The sequence below is a fragment of the Lissotriton vulgaris genome, chromosome 7 (genome assembly GCF_964263255.1).
Source record: "Lissotriton vulgaris chromosome 7, aLisVul1.2, whole genome shotgun sequence".
Taxonomy (NCBI): domain Eukaryota; kingdom Metazoa; phylum Chordata; class Amphibia; order Caudata; family Salamandridae; genus Lissotriton; species Lissotriton vulgaris.
The window spans coordinates 592,392,588-592,419,450 of NC_141695.1; the positions used below are offsets into that span (position 1 = coordinate 592,392,588).

At 48.9% G+C, this 26,863-nt stretch overlaps 1 protein-coding gene across 1 annotated transcript in view; it reads left to right on the plus strand.

Moving 5' to 3' along the window:
- UBE2O (ubiquitin conjugating enzyme E2 O) overlaps positions 1-26,863 on the plus strand; it is a 620,140-nt gene that overhangs the window by 383,910 nt on the left and 209,367 nt on the right. Inside the window, exon 9 of the mRNA XM_086930688.1 lies at positions 1,687-2,222. Coding sequence (XP_086786814.1) covers positions 1,687-2,222 — 536 coding nt within the window. The remainder of the gene's footprint in view (positions 1-1,686; positions 2,223-26,863) is intronic.

The following is a 26,863-nucleotide window of genomic DNA, read 5'->3' on the forward strand; positions in this document are numbered from 1 at the left end:
GTGTTGCGGGTGGGGGTTGTTATGTCAGGGAGGAGAGGGATAGGGGGGATGTGAGTGTGGGTAAAAGGGATCCTGTTAGAGGGGCGGTTAGTATAAGAGGTGGCGACATTTGTGTCTGTCCTTGGGGAATGTAGGGCGTTGACAGCAAGTGGGCCATTTACTGGAGTACTGGGGGTGTCTGTCCTTAGGGAGTGTGGGGTGTTAACAGCATTACCATGGGTCTCCCACCATGATGGGGAAGATTCAAGTATGTGAATCTAGGAAATATATCGATACTGGAGAACCACAATGTACAGGTGAGTAACTTGTGTGCGAGGCATATGAGCTGTAGATCATATGCTTTGGCATAAATCGCCATCTGGTGTTGGGCTCGGATGTTTGAACTTTGTTTTTCTTCGAAGAAGTGTTTGTAGTCACGAGGTAAGTGACTTCTCCTTACGGTGATAGTGCGCATGGGCATTGACTCCATCCCCAGGTTGTTTTTTTCCGCCATCTGGTTCGGATGTCTATTGCTGCGCTCCGGTTCGGTATAGTCTTCGAACCCTTTCACAATCCTTACCACTCAACAGTATTGTTTTCGATTGCGGTTTCCCTTTCAACGCGCATCATAAAATCCTACAACTTCGATCGGTAGCTTTGACGTGGGCCGTGAGGCCTACCCGCGCCGACCACACCAGCAGTCCATGGAACAGACTCAATTTAAGAAATGCCCCGGGTGTGGTGCTAAGTTTTCTTTAAGAAAGGGGAGATATCTTTTAGTGCATGTAATTTTGTCTTAGAATTGGTGCAATCATATGATGAGAAGGACCCTAGGACCATGAAATTCCATATTCCACAGCTAGGACACCAACACTACTTTTTCAGCCCCAGGGACTGGGCAAGAGCCGGGCATTCCAGGCTAGGGCCAGGCAGGGACTACATTGGTGCAGATTAGCTCGTCTGAAAGTAGACGACCAGTGTAGTGGAGAGGGCTTTTATACTAAAGTATCTTCTGTGCAAGTATCTGGCTCTTAGCCTTCAGCCTGTTCCTTCACAAATAACACCATTCTTCTCTCCCAGGTTGTTTAATGTACACATTTCTAGATTGGTGCTACCCACCTTATTTAAAAAAAAATGTTTTAGGTTGACTTAATTTCTCAGTAGTGCTATGTCCTAATACCTTGGTTTTGGTTCTGTTATATCACGATTAGAAATGTGTACCAGTTTCAAGGTTTTTCTGAGTTTGGGATGCATGGGGGTCAAATTTGATGGGTAATGTATAGGGTGTGGATGACAAAAAGCCGAGTGAGATGATACTGGTAGCTTTCTTAGCTGAGTTGCATTTGATGTAAAGATTGTAACTGGAAAAAATGACCTGATCGATTGTTCTGTGGTGCTGGTGAAGCAGACCTTCGATACACAACACTGAAACATCAGAAATAATGTGCACTTCCAGCAGAGATGTTCATGGTGAAAAAGAGTGAAGGATTTGTACAGTATTTGAAATGCTGGATTAGATGTTTAAATGCCTGTATATCAGAAAAGATGCTTGTGCCATATGTAAATGAGGTGGGCATTGTATGGCTTTAGCAATCTGAGACTTTTTCAAATGACTGCAGGGGATTAAATATACTGTATTGGTGTTAATGTTGATAGGGGCATAGCTTATAGGCAAGACAATATTGACATGTTCCATTTATTTTGCAGGTGAAAAGACTGCTTCAAAGACAGATAGTAAAAATAATATCCAGTTCTCTAGAAAGCACAGTTGCAATTGATCATTCCAATGGAGAGACTGTTACCTTCTCTGCCACTGGTCATCTGCCAATAGAGAAAAAGGCAGATCCTGAAATCTCTAGTAAATTTGAGTCAAACTCCTTATTAGCCCCAGTGTCAGTTAGCAATAGTAACCTGGACACCATTGGCGGAAAGACTGAGCAGCCTAATGAAATTATGATGAATAGCTCTCATTCTGTTGGCCATCCTGTGCCTGTTGTGAAAGAGAATCCCCTGGATTGCACTATGAATTACAGACTGCAGGTCATGGATCAGGATGCAGATGATGAAGCTGCTGAGGATACTGATGACACCAGCTCAGTCACATCTTCTTGCAGTTCCACAGCCTCTTCACAGAGTGGAGGAGGTGGTCGCAAGAAAAGCATCCCTCTGTCCATCAAAAACCTGAAACGGAAGCACAAGAAAAAGAAAACTAAGATATCTCGAGAGTTCAAGCCTGGAGACAGGTAATGCACTGCTGGAATTCTTTTAATGTTGTTTTTGTTTATCAACTAACAATGTACTGTCATTCTCTTGTGTGGTGCCCTCCAGTTCTCTTATCGTAAACTGTTCGAGGCATGTGGGCTGCTGAATTCATATCTTGTGCATAGATCGTCCCCTAGTGTTGGGTCCGGATGATTGCACTTGTTGTCTTGGAAGAGTCTTTGAAGTATCACGAGATAGGTGACTCCTCCCCTGGACTACAGTGCGCATGGGCATCCTCTCCATCCTCAGATTGTTTTTTTTCCGCCATTGGGTTTGGATGCAAACTCCTATACTCCAACTTTGGAATCAAAAACAAAACTTTTCTAAAGGCCAAAAGGCCTTCGATTCGACGGTATTGTTCTCGCTCGGTACCTCTCTACTCGATCCAGCCTTCCATCTCCAAGCGGTCGTCGGCGCGGGCCGTTGGGCCTTTTCAACGCCACGTGAGCTGACCGTCTATGGAAAGAAGCCTGTTTAAAAGGTGCCCACAATGCCACTCCAAGTTCCCACATACTGATAAGCACTCAGTATGCAAAAAGTGCCTTTCCTCAGACCATAAGGAGGAAAGCTGTCCAGCCTGCGCACAGTTAAGATCCAAGAAAACTATTCGGAACCGACGTGCCGCCAGGCAAGAAATGCAGCGACAGGCACCAGACCCGGACAACATCTTCGATGATGACCAAGCTCTACGAGAAGCGCCAGACTTGGACCTAGAGATCGTCACCGTAGAGGACTACTCGGACTCCGATGAAGACATCCCACCGGGGCAAATCGTGAGTACCCTGCCCCCGACACCATCTACCCCGTTAACAACAGCTCCGGTCAAGGCATCGCCAAAGGGCCTTAGCCAAGATCTTTAAAAAGTTTTGCTTGCCCCGCCATCCGGCTCGGCTCCGAAATCGAAACCCCAGGGCCCAGTAACATTGTCCCAAAGAAGGTTCCAGAGCCAAAGAAGGTCGTCGACTCGAAGGGCGTCGATCCGAAAACTGCCGCACAGCCAAAGAGCGTCGAGCCGAAAAAGACTGTTGACCCCAAGAAGGCCGTGCAGCCCAAACTTGTCGAGCCAAAAGTATTGTCGAACCGAACAAGGCCACACAACCGAAGGATGCCGAACCAAAGAAGGGCGCCGACCCAAACAAGCCTTCAGCACCAAAATCAGTCGACCCAGCAAAAGGCGCCGTACCGAAGCCCACGTCGAAGCCAGAACGACCTAGCGGACCAAAGACACCGGCTCTGAAAACACCAGTCGAAACAAAAAAGAAAATCGACTCTGGAAAGGACACTCATCCAAAAAAAACGACTCCAGTCGATCCAGACAGGAACATCGACTCGGAAGAGGACACTCCTCCGAAGAAGCCTATGGAGCACATAAAACGCGTTGACCCGAAAGTCACGGTCGACACGAAAAAAGGCCCCGAGCTGAAAAAAATCGGCTGCTAAACCAAAAGTCGTCAACAAACCAAAGTCGAACACTCGACCCAGGACTGTTTAGGAAGAACTCTTCCACCCAGATCCCTCTGACGACCAAGCAAAAAATTATATCAACCCAGAGACTGGTAAAGTTACCATCCTGCATAGGAAAAAGAGGTCTTTGCACTTTGAACCTCAGTCCCCTATTCCACTGAAGAAAAAGGACTTTGGGACTTCTCCTAGACCCTTCATTCCTTTTCAACCTATCATGCCTACTACTCCTTTTAATGTATACACTCCTTATTCTCCTCATCACGGGGACGATGAAGGTAACACAGGGGATGAGCCACAGACTCAATATGACTTCCCACAGGACCCTGAACCACAAGAGGAACCATGGGAAGAGCCAACTGACCCTTACAACACCCATCCCATCCCTGATATGTCCTCTTATCCTACTAAGCCGTCACCTACTGATGACACCGTAGTTTTTAATCAACTCATAGAATGGGCTGCACAGTTCCACAACGTGGTTATGCATAACAACCCTGTTGAGGAAGACTTCTTGTTTGACACCTTCCCTACATCAGAAAAAAAGTGTCAAAACACTTTCCATGTTAAAGGGAGTTCTGAAACATGCACCTGACCTATTTAAGGATACAGCCAGGGCACGGGTAATCAACCCCAGAATAGAAAAAAAGTATAGGGCAGCTCCTACAGACCTTACTTACATCAAAGGACAGTTACCACTTGATTCCCTGGTAGTGGCCAACGCACGTAAAAGAGCCAACTCCCAAACCACTGGGGAGGCACCTGCCCCAGACAAGGAGTCAAAAATACTAGAGGCATCAGGGAAAAGTGTAGCAGCACAAGCCTCCAACTCGTGGAGGATCGCTAATACACAAACCTTACTGGCTCGTTACGACAGGGCACAGTACGACCAGCTAGAGACCCTAATGCAACACCTACCTGAGCCTTTCAAAGCACAAGCCCAAGATCTCATACAGGAAGGAAAATTCATAACAAACGCTTCCATCAAATGCGCGCTTGACGCAGCAGACACTGCAGCTAGGTCAATTAACACTAGCGTTCTACTCCGCAGACATGCATGGCTGTGTATTTCAGGCTTAAAAATGAAGTGCAGTCCACTATCCTTAACCAACCTGTTAATCAAGATTTTCTATTTGGCTCTACTGAAGACACCATTTTAGATAAAATGAAAAAGGACACAGACGGCAAAATCAATGGGGGCATTGCAATTTCAGCAACATAGGGGCTCCTTTCGTCGCTCCTCGTACAGGGCAATACACGAGGACATACCTCACAAACAACGGCCTCATATAAAGGTAACACACAAAGTTCCTTTACCAAAAACACTACCAGAGGAGGCTACAGAGGTAACAATACCAAGGGAAGAGGACGTGGAGGCAATAACACCAGAGCCTCCACTGCCTCAAAACATTGACTCTATTACACTACCTCCAGACCACTTAACACTGGTCGGAGGCAGACTCCAACAGGTCCTACCTGTCTGGAACGCAATTACCACAGACAGGTGGGTGAGAGAAATTATCCAGTCTGGTCTGTTGCCTAGAACGGACTTCTACACCACCAAACATACCACCCAGACATCGTCCAATGTCCAGAGAACACATCACCCTGTTACAGCAAGAGGTGAACTGCATGCTAGAAAAGGGGGCCATAGAGCAAGTCCCTTTCCAACAGCAAGGGACAGGAGTATACTCCCTATATTTCCTTATTCCCACGCAGGATGGCTCTCAGACCAATATTGGACCTCAGACCCCTAAATCAATACATACTGTCTGAGCACTTTCATATGATAACATTACAACAAGTGCTCCCGTTGCTACAACAGGGGGATTTCCTTGCAACACGACCTCAGATGCGTATTTCCACATACCCATTCATCCAGCCCACAGAAAATACCTCGGGTTCACAATATAAGGTCAACATTACCAATTCAAGGTTTTGCCCTTCGGAGTTACTACGGCTCCAGGAGTGTTAACAAAATGCTTAGCCACAGTGGCAGCACATCTAAGGAGGTAGCACGTCCATGTGTACCCTTACTTGGACGATTGGCTAATACAAGCAAAATCGTACCAATAATATGCAGCACACATGTCTCAGACAATCCAGCTGCTACACAGCTTAGGATTCTCCAACTACACAAAATCACATCTGCAACCGTCCCACATACAGCAGTACCTGGGAGCCACCATAAACACTTCAGTGACAAGGGCATATCCAAACTCAGCAAGGATAGCCAGTATGCAGATACTCATTCGCAAATTCCTACCCAAACGCTCTTTGCCAGCTCAAGTCTTCATGCAACTCATAGGCATGATGGCCTCATGCATATTCATTGTCCCCATGCCAGACTTCAGATGCGCCCATTGCAGGAATGCCTAGCACGGCAATGGAACCAGGCTCAAAGACAACTAAAAGACCTAGTGTTGGTAGACAGTCGCACTCCCAACTCTCTGCAGTGGTGGAACCCACAAAACCTTTGCAAGGGGCGACTGTTCCAAGAGCCGGTTCCACAACTAGTACTAACAGCGGACGCATCACTGACAGGCTGTGTAGCCCATCTCCTTCAATACACAGTACAGGGGCTCTGGACAAAGAAACAGAAAAGGCTGCATATCAACCAACTAGAGTTGCTAGCGATATTCCTAGCCCTAAAAGCATTTCAGAAATACTTGTACAGCAAGATGGTGTTGATCCGGACGGACAACATGAACGCGATGTACTATATCCAGAAACAGGGAGGAACGCACTCTCCACAGCTGTCCCCATCTGGCACAAAGCATCTGGAAGTGGGAGATTCCCCAAAAACATTTTTCCCCTAGCAGAACACATTCCAGGGAAGGACAATCAAGTTGCCGACCTGCTTGTCACGCACAGCCAGCAATTACACAAATGGGAGATTCACCCCCAGGTCCTTCAGCCATTCTTCGAGGAGTGGGGTCACCCAGAAATAGACCTGTTCGCCACAAAAGAAAACTCGAAATGCCAATACTTTGCCGCCAGGTTCCCACATCCATTGTCACAGGGCAATGCGATATGGATGAACTGGTCAGGCAGATTTGCATACGCTTTTCCCCCAGCACCAATGATCCCGCTGGTGGCACGCAAACTGCAGCAACACACACTCACACTAATCCTAGTTGCTCTCACATGGGCGAGTCAACCATGGTACACGACGTTCCTCGAATTCTCAGTAGTTCCCCATCAAAGACTACACCTTGCACCTCATCTTCTAACTCAAAACCATGGAGAAATCAGACACCCAGATCCCAATCAAATGAACCTAGCGATCTGGCTCCGGAGGTCTTAGAGTTTGGATACCTTAACTTGCCCCCAGATTGCATGAATATCATTAGGGAGGCAAGAAGACCAACCACACGAGGTGCTATGCAGCTAAATGGAAAAGATTTGTTATTTACTGCACCAATAACCAAATCAACCCCTTAGATGCTTCAATACAAAACATTATATGTTACCTGCTCCACCTACAAAGATGTAACTTAGCATACTCCTCAATACGGCTACACCTCGCTGCCATAGCAGCATACCTTCAAAACAGGCAATACCTTTCACGGTTTAGAATACCAGCAATCAAAGCCTTCATGGAGGGTTTAAAAAGGGTGATTCCTCCTAGGCACTGCCCCTTCCCCAGTCTGGAATCTCAATATATTGCTTACCAGACTCATGGGCCCTCCTTTCGAACCTTTACATTCATGCGAACTACAATTCCTAACGTGGAAAGTTGCATTCTTGGTGGCCATCACCTCACTCAGAAGAGTGAGTGAATTACAAGCGCTTACAATTCAAGAACCTTTCATGCAGGTACATGCCAACAGGGTGGTTCTTAGAACAAACCCTAAATTCATGCCTAAGGTTGTATCCAATTTCCATATCAACCAATCAATAGAACTGCCAGTGTTCTTTTAAAATCCAGTCAGTAGCTGAGAGCCCTGCACACACTAGACTTAAAGAGAGCTCTACTTTACTATGTGGACAGAACTAAATCCTTTAGGAAAACAAAGTAACTGTTTGTTGCCTTTGCACCACAACACAAGGGGAATCCAATTTCAAAATCAGGAATAGCCAGATGGATAGTTTTTTTTTTTAAACACTTTATTGAAGCGAATGAAGCAATCCACAGTTGGAAAGACCGGTTACATATCAAGTACAAAGAAAGAAAAAAAACATCAGATGTCTTACCGAACATTGCATATAAAACTCTGGTGTACTCAGTAGGATTGCGTGTTTGAACATTGAGAATGATACAAGGAACAGATTTTTTGATAAGGCAACAGAAAAGCACAAAAAACATAATGAACATCACAGAAATTGAAAGCCAAATAAAGAAGCTAAAATCATATCTACGAGATTGCAAGATCAATACAGCAAGTCAGCTCGCGATGTGTTAAGCACCATTTCGAACAATATCTTCAGCCCAGGCTCAGCAGTCGACACCACGCACCCCGTTACCCGGGCGCTGGCGGCTCGATACAACCCATGCAGCTGAGTATTAACAATCGGGGGCCGGTGGACAGAACAAGCAAAATAAAGCCCCCCCCTTAATGTCCGGCAAGTAACATTAGGTGTTACGATGTAGGATGTACCACCAGACGACCAGTACCTGGCTTCGTGGACCGAGGGGCAAATGTGAGCCGCACGGGTATCCATGTGTTGTCAAGTGCAGATAAGGAGCCACTCTTGCTTTAGCCCACCCCAGTTGGTGTGTGAGTATGAAGTGACTGAGATGGCGTGTCCTGAGCCAGTTTCGCAATGTATTGGCGATATGAACCCCAGATGTCTGTTGGGCGGGAAGAAGTCGGGAGTTGTTCCGAATATTCCACACTATTCACATTGCAGTATGCCACACTCCCAAGCCACGAGGTGATCGTCGGGGCACGTCTTGCGCACCAGAGCAGCGCCACCTCTCTTTTTGCCAGGAGGAAGCAAATGGACGCTAATTTACGAAGCTTGCGGGGGAAATTCACAACATAGCCCAGCAGCGCAATTTCGGGAGTAACAGTTAACTGCAAACCCAACACTTCACCCAAAATCCTGTGGACCTCTACCCAGTAAGTGTGTAGTCTCGGGCAAGTCCAAGACAGGTGCGCGAAGTCCGCCTGCGGTGCGTTACATTTGGGGCAGACGTGGGGTATATTGGCATCGATTCTGTGAGCAAGCGCCGGTGTGTGATACAGCCTTTGCAGGAATTCAAAGTGTATGAGCTTGTGTCTACTATTCATGGAAACCTCCCTGGTCATAGCACAACATGCCTCCCACTGGTCGTCCGAAATCTGTGTGCCCAGATCATGCTCCCATGCAGCGCGTACCACCCCGTCTGACGCAGGAAGAGAGGACAAGCACAGCGTTTGGACACCATGTGTGCTCCAGAGGTGTTTTCTATAAGGAATGTAAGTGCGGGATTGTCTTCAGGTCGAAGGGGGAATGTGGGAAATACAGCTCGCAACATCGCACGGAGTCTCGTGAGATTGAAAGCATCCATGAATGTGCGGTCAGTGAAGCGGGGGTCTTCTGTCCTAGAGAAAGCATGACCATCGGGGAACAGGTCACCAATCGTGAGTAGTTGGAATTTGGACAGTGAACGACGGACCACCAATTTGCCCGTGATGGGGAGCCAGTGCGGGTTGGGCAAAGGAAGGGCAGAGGAGTACAGTATGTCTGTGTGCAATAAGAGCCTAATCTTGTCCCATGCCCAGGCCGTCGTGGTTAGCGGGTGTATGTCATGCGGGTCCCGAGGGAGACCCTTGGGGAGGACGGCGTTAAGTGACACAGGGAACGCCGCATCAGCCTCCGGTCTCGAATGTGGAATCCTGGCATCCGGATGATACCAAGGATGGGCGTACGAACATTGGCAACCAGGTAGTAGAGATAAAAATCCGGGACCCCAAAGCTGCCCTTCTCATATGGTAGTGTCAGTGTGCGCCAGGCTACGCGGGGTTTTACCGCCCCACACCAGCCGCAACAGGGCAGTGCGGAGTTGTGTGAAAAAAACCTTAGAGGGATCGGGATGTTGTTGAAGAGGTACAAAAACCGGGGAAGAACTACCATCTTGACGATGGCGATCCGGCCCGCCATAGACAGGAAGACGGAGCCATTTGTCAGTATTATCCTCCCAAAAATCCAGGGCTTGTCCGTAGTTCAGGCGAATAATGGACACCGTGTCAAGGTGTATATGGATCCCAAGGTATTCGATAGTCCTCGCACCACTCCAGTGGGAGGGAGGAAGGCCACTGCGTAGTGGCGGGGGTGAGCGGGAACAGTTGTGATTTGTGCCAGTTGACCTTGAGGCCCGAGTATTTGCCAAATCGAGCAATCTCCGACAACAAGGGTTGCAGGTTGGTCTCCGGGGTACGGACATATAGGACCATATCGTCCGCATAGAGCGAGACCAAGAGAGGGCCGGTGCGGAATTGAAGCCCCCTGTGGAGATGTGTCTCCTGGAAGTGTCGCACGCAAGGATGTAAAGGAGTGGGGATAGGGGGCATCCCTGTTGGGTGCCTCTGGAAAGTGTGAACCTCTCAGTAATGGTACCATTTAAGCGAATGCGAGCCGTGGGTGCCTTATACAGCAATTCCACTGTCGCTACAAACATTGTGGTCATGCCCATCCTCCGCATCACTTCCAAAAAAAAGGGCCACTCCAGAGTGTCGAACACTTTTTCGGTGTCTAAAAAGGCAGCGGCCGCTGGCATGGACGGGTCGATCCTGTGTAGGACCGAGAAAAGTGTACGAAGATTCAGGGAGGTAGACCTGTGAGGGACAAAGCCGGACTGTGCCGGTGAAACAATAGTATCCACCAGCAGTGCTAGCCGAATCGCCAGGACTTTTGCCAAAATCTTGTAATCGAGATTAAGGAGCGACAGCGGGCGATATGAGCTACATACCGTGGGGTCGCGACCTGGTTTAGGCAGCAAAACAATGATCGCCTCCAGGAGCGTGGGGGGAAGGACACCAGCCTCCAGAGCCTCCGCATACACCTCAACAAGTCTGGGCACCAGTTCCTCCTTGTATTCCTTGTAAAATTCGGCCATGAAACCATCAAGACCAGACACCGAGGAACTTCTCAAGGGGTCGATGGCCTTAATGATCAAGTCCGGTGTGATGGATGGGCCAGAAATTCTTGCATGTATTTCTCCAAGTATACCATGGCAATTTCGTTAATATACGACCCTGGGTCTCGGCGATCCTCTTGAAGGGCAGACATATAAAGGTGGCGGTAGTAAGCTAAAAAGGTATCTTAAATAGCGGGAGTGGTAAAATGGTGCTTGTCTTGTGCGTCCCTTATGTCAGTGATGTATGCAGCCTGCCGTGGCGGGCGGAGCAGCTGAGCCAATAATCTGCCCGGCCGATACCCTTCACCGTACCGGCGTGCTGTGTGGTATTTGCCCAGAAACCGTAACTCTCTGTCCGCGGTTTCCCTGAATTCTAGAAGTAGCTCGAGACGCCGAGCTTCGTGCCTCTGCGAAGGGGCAGCGAGGATTACCTTTCCACCGTTAATAGCTCGGTCTCTAGTCGGCTCAGGGCAGCACGGATCTCACGTAATGCCCCAACATGTTTGGTGATGCAAACCCCCCCTAATGGTGGCCTTAAACCCCTCCCACAACGTGGCCCAAGTAGTCACAGAGCCAGTGTTGATGTCAAAATAGTCCTCCATGGCAGTGCGGATCTCTTCAGTAAAGACCGGGTCTGCTAGGGCTCTCCCCGGAAAACGCCACTGCCGCTCATACCCGCCCAACCTAGGAACCATTAGAGTCAACACCACTGGAGAGTGATCAGAAAGTGTGCGTGGAAGTGTGCAAAGATCAGCCACCCATCCTGCCAAGCCTGGAGAGAAGAGCCAATAGTAAAGTTTGGTGCTTGTGTTGTGGTAGTTGGAGTGGTGAGTAAAAGCTGGGGCATTAGTGTGAAGTTTGGCCTCTATGTCTATCAGTGAGAAATGCGAACAGATAGCAGCTACAGCCGCACGGGCAAGTGGCTTGCGATCCGGGGAGGAAGACGTGCTGTCCCTGCAAGGGTCCATTAATAGGTTGAAGTCGCCCCCCAACGCCAGCAGCTCTATGTGTAAGTGGAGCAAAGATAGGTAAAGATCGCGGAAACAGGCCGGGGAGTCAGTATTAGGACCATAGACCCCCACCAAGGCAATCTTGTAACCATACAACACACCAGAAAGTATCGCATATCTGCCTTCTCCATCCACCTTACTGTCTGTGAATACAAAGGGTATCCGTTTGTGGACCAGAATTGCAACTCCCAGTGCATACCTACTATAGGATGTAAACACTCTATGGGTGCCCCACCCCCTGGCCAGTGAAGCGGTGTCCGCCTGCACCATGTGAGTTTCCTGCAGGAAGAGAACGTTTACGTTATGGCGGTCAGCATAGTGCGGAACCTGTTTAAGTTTACGAGTGGTGTTCAAACTTCGGACATTCCATGACATAAATTTTAGCCTGGAAGGACCAGTCTGCAGACCTAACCCGGCCATAGTGTCAGATCAAGGACCGTAAGCAATGAGTGGTCGTCAAGCAAGCCGATACCATAAGTCTCGCAACCAAACAAAAAGAATAAAATGTACCACAAAGAAAACATACAACCCGTCCCCCACCCACCACCCAGCCTCCCAACATCCCCAGAGAGGCAGAACCCAAGCAAATTCTGAACAGCAGTGCAGAACACCAATAGCCAATCATACATAGTAGTATAACATAGCTGCAAACTTAAAGATAACAAACCCCAAGAAAATGGGAACAAACAGGCATTCGCCATAGGGGGAAGCAACGCCACCCCCATGCGGATAACCCAGCAGCGGGACATACGAGAGTCTGGCTTATAGTTAAACCCAGCAAAGTCGAACCGTCATCCACCACAGATAAGGATCATGCACATAGTATCATCAGAAGATTAGCCCTGGCCTGTTTCAGTGAACAAGTCCGCACTAGCCTGCGTGTCAGAGTGAGGTGGAGAGTTAGGCCGGGAGCCGAGCCCGGTCGCTTTTTGTAGTCATGACAGAAATCCTGGGCCTCAGCTGGAGAGTCAAAGATGCGGAACCGGCCGTTCACGTCAACTTTCAGTCGTGCCGGGTAGAGCATGCTGTATTTCAAGCCAAGATTGCGAAGAGCGGCTTTGACACTGGTGAATTTCCGTCGCGCCTCTTGCATCATGAGCGTGTAGTCCGGAAAGAAGGATAGCTTGCTCCCCTGCCACTGCACCTCACTGATTTCGCATGCAGCTCGGAGCGCGGCGTCACGGTCACGAAAATTCATAATCCTGGCAATAATGGGACGGGGCAGTTGCCCCGTACTAGGCCTGGGCCCCAGCGATCTATGCGCCCGCTCCACTACAAAGCCAGCCGTGAATGTGTCTTTCCCGAACAGTTCAATGAGGAGGCGTTCTACAAAAGTATCGAACCGGCCAGTGGCAGTCGTCTCCGCCACACCAAGGATACGAATATTATTCCTTCGGCTACGCGTTTCCAAGTCCTCATTCTTAATTGGCACATCTTTAAGAATTTTCTCGACACGTTCCAGCCGTTTCAACGTTTTAGAGGACCCGTCCTCCACATCCGATATTCTGGACTCCGCTAAGTCGAGGCGGCGGTCATGGGCCTGCACCGTGGATCCAATATCCGACAGCTTCTTCTCCAGGCTGTCAAAGCGAGTATCAAGCGCCTTGAAGCCAGCGCGCATTTCCCCCATCATGGCGGCCATCATGGACGCTGCGTCACCACCGTCTGATAGTCCGTGAGCACCAGAAGCCGCACCAGGCAGGGGGTCAGCGGTGAGGAGGGGTGTTTTGTCGAAGCTGAGCTTCCTTTGGGAAGGATCCCTTTTCCCCATCTCCAAGGTCTCGTGGAAATTCCGCAGTCGCAGCAACTACAGCGAAGACAGAGGGCAGGAATCAGTGAGCCAGATGGTAGCCACACCACCGAGGCCACCAGAGTGTGGGCAGACCCGGCGGTGAGTGAGCGCTGAAGGTAGGATCCAGTGTGAGCGAGGTCTTGAAATGGTGGTCGGGAACAACCAGCACAGTAATCCTGAAACGGGCCCTTCAGTGTTATGGGTTCCGCGCCACACCTGGAGTTGACTGGCAGGGAGCAACCCTCTCACGGCGTCAGCGCCGGAGGGAAGCGGAGAGGCACAGGCTCTGAGCCAGCTAGCAGGCGGAGGGGCCGCTGCGTGTCGCCGGAGATCGCCGCCGAGTCCCCAGCAGCCTCGCGCCCCACCCCACCGCCCCCAGCCAAGCCCCACAGCCACCACCTGTACGCCCGCGCGGGCCTGCAATCCAGGTCCCGGTGTTCTCCCGGACCAAAGGCCGCTGCCGCACGCCGGGAGCCAAGCGCCCCAGAAAAACGGAAGCCGCGCAGTCAGGGCAATGTCTACGTGAGCCCAGCGGGGGAAGCAGCGGGGAAAGGAAGCACAGCCGCCAAGGGCCGAGCCGCACTGCGCAGAAGGGAAGATGGCGCCGAGGTCCGGAGGCCTCGAATCTCCTCTGCTGAGTACTCCGCTTTAGGCTGCTCCCGCGGCGTGGAAACTGCACCCAGGTGGTCCGGTGGGCATCAGGAGACGGCCCGGTGTAGCTGGGGGTGGAATAGGTAGCGGATCACATCCCGCTCGCTGCCGCTGGGAGCCCGCCTGGAGGAGCTTCACGGCAAGGCGGCCATTTCGTTCGCCGCCGTGGCCACGCCCCCAGCCAGATGGATAGTTAAAAGCATTCAGATATGCTATCAAAAGGCAAAACACACTTTAACCGTCCCCCCAAGAGCACACTACACTAGGAAAATGCGGCATCCATGGCTTTCCTAGGAAATATTCCTCTTGAAGATATCTGTAAGGCAGCCACATGGATTACCATACACACTTTCACAAAACACTACTGTGTAGATGTGCAAACAAAACAGCAAGCTGCTGTAGGCCAGGCTGTTCAAAAAAACTCTTTTTCAAACTGCTGCAGCTGGCACAGGTAGCCACCGCTAGAGGAGATACTGCTATACAGTCTATGCACAAGATATGAATTCAGCAGCCCACATTCCTCGAACGGAATATGCTACTTACCAGTATGCATCTGTTCTTGGCATGTAGGGCTGCTGACATTCATATCGCCCGCCCTCCTCCCCGGTACCTGTAGCAGCTGCAGCATTCTCTCTGGCATGGCCATCTCTTACTTTATTATCTCCATCTCTGCCACAATGGCAAAAAACAATCTGAGGATGCCCATGCGCACTGTAGTCCAGGGGAGGAGTCGCCTATCTCGTGATACTTCGAAGACTCTTCCAAGACAACAAGTGCAATCATCCGTACCCAACACTAGGTGGCGATCTATGCACAAGATATGAATGTCATCAGCCATACATGCCAAGAACAGATGCATACTGGTAAGTAGCATATTCCTTCTCCTGGTAGCTTGGGTTCAAAATATATCCGAGGATCCGAAGAGTGAGCCTTCAGAAAATGGATTGAGAACAGTTAGTCAGTACCAATTTCAACATAAGCGGGCACTTTGTTTTTTCATTTCCTTATCCATCTCTCATAAATGCATCTGATCAAGCTTGCAAGAGTTTATATACTATGATGATTGTTTTCACCTGACCATTCCCATTGATGAATAACTGGTTACTTGGTGTTCGAGGCATGTGGGCAGCTGAATTCATATCTGTGCCTAGATCGCCGCCTAGTGTTGGGTCCGGATGATTGCACCTTGTTGTCCTGGATGAGTCTTCGAAGTATCACGAGATACGTGGCTCCTCCCCTGGACTACAGTGCGCATGGGCATCCTCTCCATCTTCAGATTGTTTTTTTCCGCCATTGGGTTCGGATGTTTTTCCTACACCAAGTTCTTAATCGAAACAAAACTTTTTTAAAGGCCTTCGGCCTCGACGGTATTGTTTTCGCTCGGTGCCTATTGCCTCGATTAAACTTCCTATTTCTCTCCAATCGTCGTCGCGGGCCGTTGGGCCTTTCAACGCCACGTGGGCCTATCGTCGATTGAACGAAGTCCATTTAAATTCTGCCCAGAATGCCATTCCAAGTACCCGCATACTGACAGACATCCAGTATGCAACAAGTGCTTGTCACCGGACCATAGAGAAGAAGATTGCCTGGCCTGTGCCCAATTCCGTTCCAAAAAGACGATCCGGAATCGACGGGCCGCTAGGCAAGAGATGAGGAGACCAGAACCGGAAAACATTTTCGACGACGACCAAGACCTCGTCGACGTAGAAGACTCTGAGATCGTGGCCTACGAGGACGATTTGGAAGCCGAACAGATCCCGCAGGGGAGAACATTGAGTACACTGCCCCTGAAACCCACTCTACCGAGAATAAAGGCTCCGGTTGAGGCATCGCCAACGGGCCTTAGCCAAGATCAAAACACTCATTTGATAGCCCTGCATTCAAGCCCTGCTACGAATACCAAGAAAAAGCCTTTTGACACACCAGGCCCAAGTCACATTCTCAAAAAACCAAAGGTTGTCGATCCGAAGGCTGTCGGACCGAAGGTCATCGTACCGAAAGTCGCAGACCCAAAGGCCACCGAGCCGAAGCTCGACGTACCACGTAAGCCTATACAACCAAAGACCGTCGACCCGAAAAGGGGTGTCGACTCTAACGTCGCACCGAAAAAGGCGGTCAAACCGAAAGTCGACGAACCGAAAGCAGTCCAACCGAAGAAGGTTGCGCCAAAGCCAATCGACCCGAGCACAACTGCTCCGAAAAACCCGGTCGAACCGAAGAAACCAATCGATTCGACAAAGAACAAACAACCAAAAAAGGTCGAACCTCTGAAAAAACCGGTACGACCTAAAAGTCCGGTCGATCCGAAAACAAGCCTCGACCAGAAAAAGGCTGAAAAAATACCTAAGCCTGTCAAACCGACAAAAACTCTCAATCCAAAAACAAAAGTAGATCCAAAAAAGACAAAACCCAAGGTTTCGACTCCAAAACCAAGGACAGTGGAAGAATAACTCTTTCACCCTGATCCTATTGAAGAGGAACAAACAAAACTGTACATAAACCCTGAGACTGGCAAAGTAACAGTTTACCGCAAAAAGAAGAGACCACTGGATACTAAACCTTCTTAACCAATTCCTCTAAAGAAAAAGAGAGACTCTGCTACTTCTCCATTTAGACCTTTCAAACCTGTCTCTCCTACTATGCCTACCACGCCTTATGCCCCTTACTCTCCTACACACTCTGAGTATAATGTAGATTATGCAGAAGATGATCCTGAACAGGATTATAACTATCCACAGGACCCAGACACACAAGATAACACATGGGACAACCAACAAGACCCATATGATACACATCCCATCCCTGACACCTTCTACCCAGTTAAACCATCACCCACAGATGATACAGTGGCATTTAATCTACTAGTGGATAGGGCAGCACTATACCACAATGTTGATCTGCATAGTGACCCAATAGAGGAGGATTTCCTTTTTGATACATTTGCCTCTTCTGATAGAACAGTTAGAGCACTCCTTATGTTAAAAGGTGTACTAAATCACGCCACTGATATATTTAAGGATACAGCTAGAGCATGTGTTATCAACCCTAGGGTTGAGAAGAAATATAGGCCTGCCCCTAGAGACCCTACATATATTAGAGGTCAACTACCACTTGATTCACTAGTTGTAGCTAATGCACGAAAGAGGGCTAACTCTCAAACAACTGGAGAAGCACCACCTCCCGATAAAGAATCCAAAATTCTTGAAGCCTCAGGAAAAAGAGTACCTGCACAGGCAGCCAATTCATGGTGAATAGCTAACACATAGGCTCTACTAGCTCGCTATGATAGGGCAAACTACGATAGACTAGAGCGCAGACTGCAACATTTACCTGAGCCATTCAAAGAACAACCTGATGCTCTTATTCAGGAGGGGAAGCTCATTACAAATGCTTCCATTAAATGTGCATTAGATGCAGCAGATACAGCAGCGAGATCCATTAATACTAGTGTCTTGCTAAGACGGCACGCATGGCTACGCATCTCAGGCTTTAAAAGCGAAGTGCAATCTACTATTCTAAACCAGCCGGTCAATCCAGACTTCCTCTTTGGCTCAGCAGTAGACAATGTTCTTGATAAAATGAAAAAAGACACAAACTGCAAAGTCAAGTGTGTTGCTCAAAGGGGCGTGCTGCATACGTCCCGGACTCTGTCTCCCCTGGATTTTGCTTTGTGCCTTAAAACCCACTCCTCGCGGCCCCCGCTTCGCGGGAGCTGCTCGTGTGCTGACATCAAGGAAGTTGCGCTGATAAAGGCTGGATTGGACCTGGGGCTAAAGCGAACGAGGCCTATAGCGGGACTGGAGGACCAGCGGGCAGTGTGCTCTAACTCGCCACAGCTGGTCTTCTTCCCGCCTCCCCCCTGAGCACTTAAATCGTGGGCTGGACTGTGCTTCCCTGTGTGTTGCCGAAAGGGGCGTATCTCCTTTTCCTATTAAACCACACCTTCACATCCAGCCCACGGGACGTGCCCGGGCGAAGCCTGGGCCAAGGGCGGGCCCGTTCCAGCCCGTTCTAGACCGGGCAGGACCGGACCGGGCCACCCCTCTTGGCTCTGAATATTCCGAGGACTTTAAGGACCATCTGAGTGCGGACATCAGTCGCTGACGAAGATATGGCTACCCGTGAGACGAGAAGCAAAGCCACAGCTTTTAGCACTGTGGTTGCAGGTACTCTGGACAGTTTCCTAATAAGGGCCAGTTTGATATTGGACAATGAGCTTATTGTGGTGGAGAAACGTTTGTCCGATGGCATAGATAGTTCAAGGAGATCATCACTTGGCCTTCTAGCAAGTGCTAGGACACCTGATAAGGAGGGGGATCTACTGATGCTCTCTTGGATAGCATTGACCAAGCTATCACTGCTGCTCTACAAGATATTGGTAGCAGTCCGAGGGGTGCCAGAGCTTCGCTAACACCTATTCCTGAGGTATTACCACCGCCTATAACTCCCAGTGTATCTATAAGGGCTCCCAGTGATAGGGTGGACTCTGCAAAATTTCAGTCCCGGGGTACAAGGGAAGGGGCGGTTCAAAAGAGGAAACGGGGCCCACAGTTGAGGGGGGGAAAGGCAAAGATGGATACAAGAGGTGAAGCAGATCTCCCTTCAGACATACTAAAAGACAGGGCAATCCCCACTATAATTGAGGATCCTCCAGTTCCGGCATCGGAAGTACACCTGACAACTCAACCTACTAACTTTAGATTTGGGGATCTAGCCCGGGAGGGGGGGTGACTTACTCCTTGCCATGGGCAATATGCTTAAAGCCCTCCTCAAACCCTTGGCGGATAGACTCAGTTACGTCGAATGCACCCTCAAAAATGTGGAAAAGGTATCCAGAGAGATGCTGAATAATCTCAATTCAGCACCTAGTATCCAAAGGCCCAAAGGTATTACAGGGGAGGGGCTAATTGCATCTAGACCCTCCGTTCAAGTAGCAAATGGGGCTTCACCACCTATCTCCACCGTGGTTATAGTGACGGCTGGTGGCGATAGGGCCAACTCCTGTGGTACTATGGATACTTCCACCGTGCTCCCGGCGACGGCTGGTGGCGATAGGGCCAACTCCGGTGGTAGTACGGATATGGGCAACCATAAGCAGGTGTCCAATAGCTGAGGGAGACAACGTGAGTTGGAACAAGGTTGTTAACTTACCCCCTGCGGCTGCCCCTCTGGTAGTGGTACTCACCGGAGTACCCAAGCTTACTGGTTCTGCTCCAGAATCCTTTCCTTCTCTAAAGAACAAAGTATACACAGGCCCCTCCCTTCACATAAAGCGACTGAAATAGTCATGGTTAGAAGGGTACCATGGGTGGGATGTACCACTAAAAGTATTAAGGGGGACTGTGACTGTGCATTTTTTCCCTCAGGATAATTTGGAAGATCTCTCGCTTCTTCTCCCTCCCGGCACTGAAAATAATTGTGATGGCAATGGTGCTCTCGCGCCTTGATTATGGGAACAAAATCTATAACGGCGCACCGGCCTATGCCATACACCGATTGCAGCTAGTGCAAAATCAGGCTGCCCTCCTGATCCATGGGCTGCCCAAATTCCATCGAGCAACCCCACTGCTGAAATCATTGCACTGGCTACCTGTGAGGGAGCGGGTCTTATTTAAACTAGGTTGCCTCACCTTCCAGGCTAGGATGGGCACTGCCCCCGAGTTTATATGCTCAGCCATCAAATCTTCCCTGCCGGGCAGAGAACTCCGCTCTACCCACATGGCACTCCTGGTCACACCTTGCTTCAAGAAAAAGAAAGCAGGTGGGGCGAAATTTGCGGTCCTTGCACCTGTCTTCTGGAACTCCCTCCCCGTGACACTCAGATCTGCAACCTCCTATTTGGAGTTCCGGAAGAATCTCAAAACCTTCCTCTTTTCCAGAGCTTTTGATGCCTAATCTGTCCCTCTTGTTGCTGTTGCTAGTAGTAGCTCCTATAGCGCCATGAAACCGCTGGGTATAAGTGCGCTAAACAAATGCTTTTAAATTCAAATTAAATTCTGGTCAATTTTAGGCATGAAGGTATTGTCTCCTATATTTGCAACTGGGCGGGCCTGCAGGGATTACTTCTATCCAGACCCGACCTCTGGAATACTTCTACCCTCCTCCGCCAATGTATCTGACAGTATGAGGGAAGACGGCTGGACGAGGGTGGCTCGGTTAAGGCGCCATGGGGGGACGGGTTATTTCATTATGTCGCCCCTTCACGCCAATCACCTATCTTCATGAGAATAGGTACTCCACCTTGGATCTGGTAGACTGACATCGACCCCAGAGGAGTATGAGGGGGTTGCTTTGTGAGGGGGCTTTACCAAATCGCAAAGCACTTTGTCAGATGTCACTTCCATAGCTGAAGACCTGATGGAGGTGCAGGAGCCTTCTTGTGGGTCTCTTATCACGAACTATCTCCCGAGGGTAAGAACATCTTTTTCTGAGAACCCCCCCAAGCCCGACCCCCAGCGTCCAGCATAGATAGACTGCCCTTAAAAATTCTGTCATGGAACATCGCTTGGCTAGCTAATAAAGTGGCATGCCCAGATTGGGGGTCATTCATCGATAATAATGACATCTGCCTCTTCCAAGAGACTTGGGCAAGAGAGGAGGAATTTCGCTCTGGCTTAGTCTCCTTTTTTGTTCCAGCGAAGTGGGGAGGGAGAGGAAGGCCCTCGGGGGGATGGGGGGGGTTAACAATCTGGGTAAAAGTCAATCTAGGCTGTAGCATCAAGAACGTGGATACCGCCTCTGAGGATATACAATGTATCTGTTTGGAATGGCCCGACTTATCCAAACTCGCAGTGGTTAATGTTTATTCTAGGCTGGTGATCATCACTGCTGAGTCAAAAACAATTGACGAACTCTCTAGGTTTTTAGACAAGGTCCCTCAGGATGCAATCCTTCTGGTATGTGGTGATTTCAATTCACATTTTGAGCTACTGGTAGATCAGCTAGATGGGCTGATCTTGGAAGAGGACGATTACTGGGAAATCCCTCGGGTGGTGGGCCCACCGCCAAAATCCTGGGCGCCCTTGAATGTACAATTACTTTCCCTGACTTTAGCCCATTTAATTAGGGTGTGCAAAGGTCGGGTATCCCCAGATATCCCAGCCAGGTGCACCTATAACAAGCCTGGACAGAAGGTGCGCCTGAACTATATTTTTGTAGAGACCAAGGCATGGGCCAGGGTCAAGGAGTTTAGGGTCGAAGAGCAAGGTGACAGTGATCACAACGCATTAATACTACTTTTTCAGTTCCCTATTATTGTTATTTCTAGCCCCCAGTGTGAGAGTGGACTGGATAACCGAACAACCCTATCTAGTAATAGGAGAAGGATTAGATGGGATAAAGCAGTAACTCGCCCAGAGATGTTGGCTGAGATTTATGGCCATGTAGTTACGGAATTGGAAGCTGCTGGTGCTTTGCTTACCAGGGGCAGCTCCCCTTCCTTATTTGCCGAATTGGGGGCACTGTACAAGCCTTTGACATCTAACCTTGCAGGGATTTTTAACCCATAGGAGGAGGGACTAGGCCAGGTAGAAAACCCTCCTGGTATAACCAACCGTGCAGGAAGGTGAAAACTGAACTTATTCATGCTCTGAAGGATACCCAAAACAGGGACCAAATTAAAATAAAAAGGGCATCATATCGCCATCTTCTCATCACGCAAAAAAAGAGTGGGAGGTGGACCACTGGGTGAAATTGGTTGCATCGCTGGCAGCGAAAGATGCCCGTAACTTTTGGCAAATTGTAAACACAGGATCAGCCGATCCTGTGGCGGCCATGGCACCCAATATCGCCGCAGAGGTTTGGGAAGAGCATTTTGGAAACCTTTACAAGGGAGATAATGACTGTGATAACCCTGAGTGGCAGGTACTTGTCCCCCCTCACCAAACTAGTACTAGAGGTGGTGAATTTTCCGTTGGGGAGGTGGAGATGGCGGTTCTAAGTTTACCGTCAGGGAAAGCCCGGGCTGGATAGAGTTCCTGGTGACCTTCTAAAACACGAACCCGGGGTATGGGAACCTTATCTAGCATCTGTGTTCAACACAATATGGGGAGGCATGTCGGTCCCTGATACTTGGCTGGGGGCATAGATCGTCCCTATTTTCAAAAAGGGGTCGCCTCTGCTCCCAGCCAACTATAGGCCAATTAGTCTTATTGACGTGCCTCAAAAACTTTTTGCTAGGCTAATTCTAAATCGCATATTAGATTGGACCGAGGAACAATCCATTCTGAGCCCCTATCAAGCCGGGTTCAGAAAGAATGTATCCACAACAGACCAAATTTTCCGCTTGAATATGCTCTACTGGAAGGTTGTGAAGGCTGGTGGAGGTTCACTCTGTACAGTCTTTGTAGACCTCTGCGCAGCTTTCGACCTAGTCCCACGCCGGAAGCTGTGGACTGTATTAGGTGAACTAGGGATCCCGCCCTCACTTCTGAATACCTTGATCCGCCTCCATGCAGGAAATTATCCCCAGGTCAGATGTGGTAGTGCTGGGTCTCTAACAGCTCGATTCCCCGTTGGCAGGGGGGTAAGACAGGGTTGTGTCTTGGCACCGACCCTGTTCTGCCTCTGTCAACGAGTTAATCGCACACCTGGAGTCCGTAGCGGATGCCGATGCCCCAAAGCTTGCAGGGTCCAGGATTCCCGCAATTATGTTCGCGGACGATACCCGGCTATTATCAAAAACGCCGATGGGTATCAAGCGAGTCCTGGACGGGTTTGTCTTTTTGTCAGGACCGGGGTCTTGAAATCAACACCACAAAAACTAAATTTATGATTTTTAACCCACCTGTTAAAACCCGTCCAAACCCTGTCATAGAGGGAGTACCGCTTGAAAGGGTCTATACCTTTGACTACCTCAGCCTGACCCTCAATGAATCATTTAACTGGGTTCATCACCAAGTAAGATCACAACTTAAGCTGACCCAGATAGCCGGGGGCATTTTGAAACTGTTGAATAAATCATCAATTAGGCCGCTTGGCCCCCCTCTTGGAATATATAAACTGAGAGCACGTGGGGCTGTGACCTACAGGGCGGAGCTTTGGGGATTCAAGGTTGCCCCGGGAATTTCAATTGGCGAAAACCGATTCCTTAGGCAGCTGGTAGCTCTACCTCCAAGCACGCCCTTGGTCCCATTGAGACTTGACCTGGGCTTACGGCTGATAGAAGAAGAGCTGGCCCTAAGACCATTCAACTTTTTGGAGGCGGCTCTGGGTCTCTCCAGAGTTGAGTGTATACAGGGGAGAGTTAACTAAGTTTTTGCGATTAACTAATGTTGCTAAATTACCCTGGTGTAAGCATGTTAGAGGGGAACTTGAGAACCTAGGTCTTAAAGCAATGTGGTCCGACCCGGAGCAAGCATGTGCAGGGATTTCGAGATTACAGCTGGTTCAGCTGTTCCGGGAAAATAAAAGGGCGCGTTTACTGTCCAACATCCAAACAGGAACACTTACAGCCACGTTTCTAGAAATAAAGGACTGCTATTTCTTTGAACAAGTTTTGGATGGTATGGGCCCAGCTTCGGCGAGGAAGCTCTTCCTACAATGGCGGCACGGCTCTCTCCCTATTAGAGTGCTGACCTCAAAGTGGAGCACTTCATCCCCTGGGAATTGCCCAGGTTGTAGTGCCAATTTAGAAAGCGAGGTCCATGTCTTTTTATGCCCTGCCTACGTTAATCCAAGGAGGAGGTGGGTTGCCCCGTTATGTAAAAACTGGGGCTAACTCACTGTGCCCAAGCATACAGGATTCTTAAGTCCGATCTCTCGTCGGTTGTGGTCTTTGCTGTAACTAAGTACTTAGCAGCAATGTGGAACATTAGGAGGTCACTGTTAGTTACCCTCTGAGATTTGAATTGCGGCTACTTGACTGGACCACAGGGGGTTGCCCCCTCCTATCTCTCTGTTGGGGTACGAGGGACTATGTATTATGCACTTTTCTATTGTCTAATGTACATGGATTTGTTGAATTGTTTTAACTTTTTAATCACGGTTTTAACTATTTTAGATGTAATAAATGTTTGTAATTCTTCTTTTATGACCAATAAATTGTCGAAATAAGTGTAAGTGAAAGCAAAGTCAATGCACTGCAGTTCCAGCAGTATAAAAGTTCCTTTCGGCGCTCATCATATAGAGGAGCTGCACGAGACAACACGTCACAAGGTGCCTCTGCATATAAAGCCAATACCCAGTCCACCTTCAACAAAGGTTCCAATCGAGGTGGCTACAGAGGAAATGGAAATAAGGGTAGAGGACGTGGAGGAAAGAACAGAGCCTCCACTGCCACAAAACAGTGATTTCAATACACTACCTCCAGACCACATAACACCGGTCGGAGGAAGAATACAACAGTTCCTACCAGTCTGGAACAACATTACCACAGACAGGTGGGTAAGACAAATTATCCAGTATGGCTACTGTCTGGAACTGACTTCTACTCCACCCAACATACCACCCAGACACCGACCAATGTCCACAGAACATATCGCCCTGTTACAACAAGAGGTGAAAAGCATGCTGGAAAAGGGGGCCATAGAGCCAGTCCCTTTCCAGCACCAAGGAACAGGAGTATACTCGCTATACTTCCTCATTCCCAAGAAGGACGTTCCCTCAGACCAATACTGGACCTCAGATCCCTAAACCAGTATATACTCTCGGAGCACTTCCACATGATCACTCTACAGCAAGTCCTCCCGTTGCTAAAGCAAGTAGACTTGCTAGCGACCTTAGACCTCAAGGACGCATACTTCCACATACCTATACATCCTTCACACAAAGTATCTCAGGTTCACAATACAAAATCAGCACTATCAATTCAAAGGTCTCCCCTTTGGGGTGACCACAGCTCCGAGAGTGTTCACAAAATGTCTAGCGACAGTAGCTGCACATCTAAGGAGACAACACATTCACGTGTATCCATACCTGGACGATTGGCTGATACAAGCAAAATCGTACGAACAGTGCAAAAGCCATATGTCTCAAACACTTCAGCTGCTACACAGCTTAGGTTTTTCAATAAACTACCCAAAATCCCAACTACAGCCCTCCCACATTCAGCAATATCTGGGAGCTCCCATAAATACCTCGGTGGCAAAGGCATATCCAAACGCAGCAAGGATAGCCAGTATGCAAATGCTCATTCGCAAATTCCAACCACAACACTCCCTGTCAGCTCGAGTGTTCATGCAGCTCATAGGCATGATGGCCTCCTGCATTTTCATTGTCCCTCATGACCGACTTCACATGCGTCCACTGCAGGAATGCCTTGCAAAATAGTGGAACCAAGCTCAGGGACTATTAAAGGACTTAGTGTTGGTAAACAGTCGTGCATACAACTCTCTGCAGTGGTGGAACCCACAAAACCTTTCCAAAGGACGACTGTTCCAAGAGCAGGTTCCACAAATAGTGATAACAGCGGACGCATCACTGTTAGGTGGGGGAGCCCACATACTCCAATACACAGTGCAAGGGCTATGTACAACACAACAGAAAAAATTGCATATCAACCATTTGGAATTGCTAGCAATATTTCTAGCTCTAAAAGCATTCCAGAAACACCTGTACAACAAGACTGTGTTGATCCGGACGGACAACATGACAGCCATGTACTACATACAGAAACAGGGAGGAACGCACTCTACAACTGTCTCACTTAGCGCAAAGCATATGGAAGTGGGCAATTCCAAAAAACATCTTTCTCCTGGCAGAACAGCTCCCAGGGAAGGACAATCAGATAGCGGATCTGCTCAGCAGACACAGCCAGCAGCTACACGAATGGGAGATTCACCCTCAAGTACTCCAACCATTCTTTCAAAAATGGGGGCACCCAGAAATAGACCTGTTTGCCACAAAAGAAAACTCAAAATGCCAGTACTTTGCCGCCAGGTTCCCACATCCATTGTCACAGGGCAATGAGATATGGGTGAACTGGTCAGGCAGATTTGCGTACGCTTTTCCCCCAGCTCCGCTAATTCCGCTAGTGGCACGCAAACTACGGCAACAGTCAGTCACAATGATCCTAGTTGCTCCAACATGGGCAAGGCAGCCATGGTACACGACGTTCCTAGAACTCTCAGTAGGGCCTCATCAAAGACTAAAACTCGCACTCAGTCTTCTGACTCAGAGCCATGGAGAAATCAAACACCCAGATCCCAATCAATTGAACCTAGCGATCTGGCTCCTGAGGTCTTAGAGTTCGAGTACCTTAACTTACCTCCAGACTGCATGAACATCATTAAGGAGGCAAGAAGGCCAACTACTAGGGCATGTTATGCAGCTAAATGGAAAAGATGTGTCATTTACTGTAACAATAACCAAATCAATCCATTAGATGCTTCTATACAAAACATCATATGCTACCAATTGCACCTTCAAAGGTGCAACCTAGCTTATTCTTCTATAAGACTACACTTGTCTGTTTTGGAGGTATGCTGCTATAGCAGCTAACACCTTTCACTGTTTAGAGTACCAGCAATCAAAGTGTTCATGGAGGGCCTTAAAAGAGTAATTCCTCCAAAAAAACCACCTTCACCAGTCTGGAATCTACACGTTGTACTCACCAGACTTATGGGGCCTCCTTTTGAACCCCTACATTCATGTGAACTACAATTTCTCACATGGAAGGTGGCTTTCCTTATTGCTATTACCTCA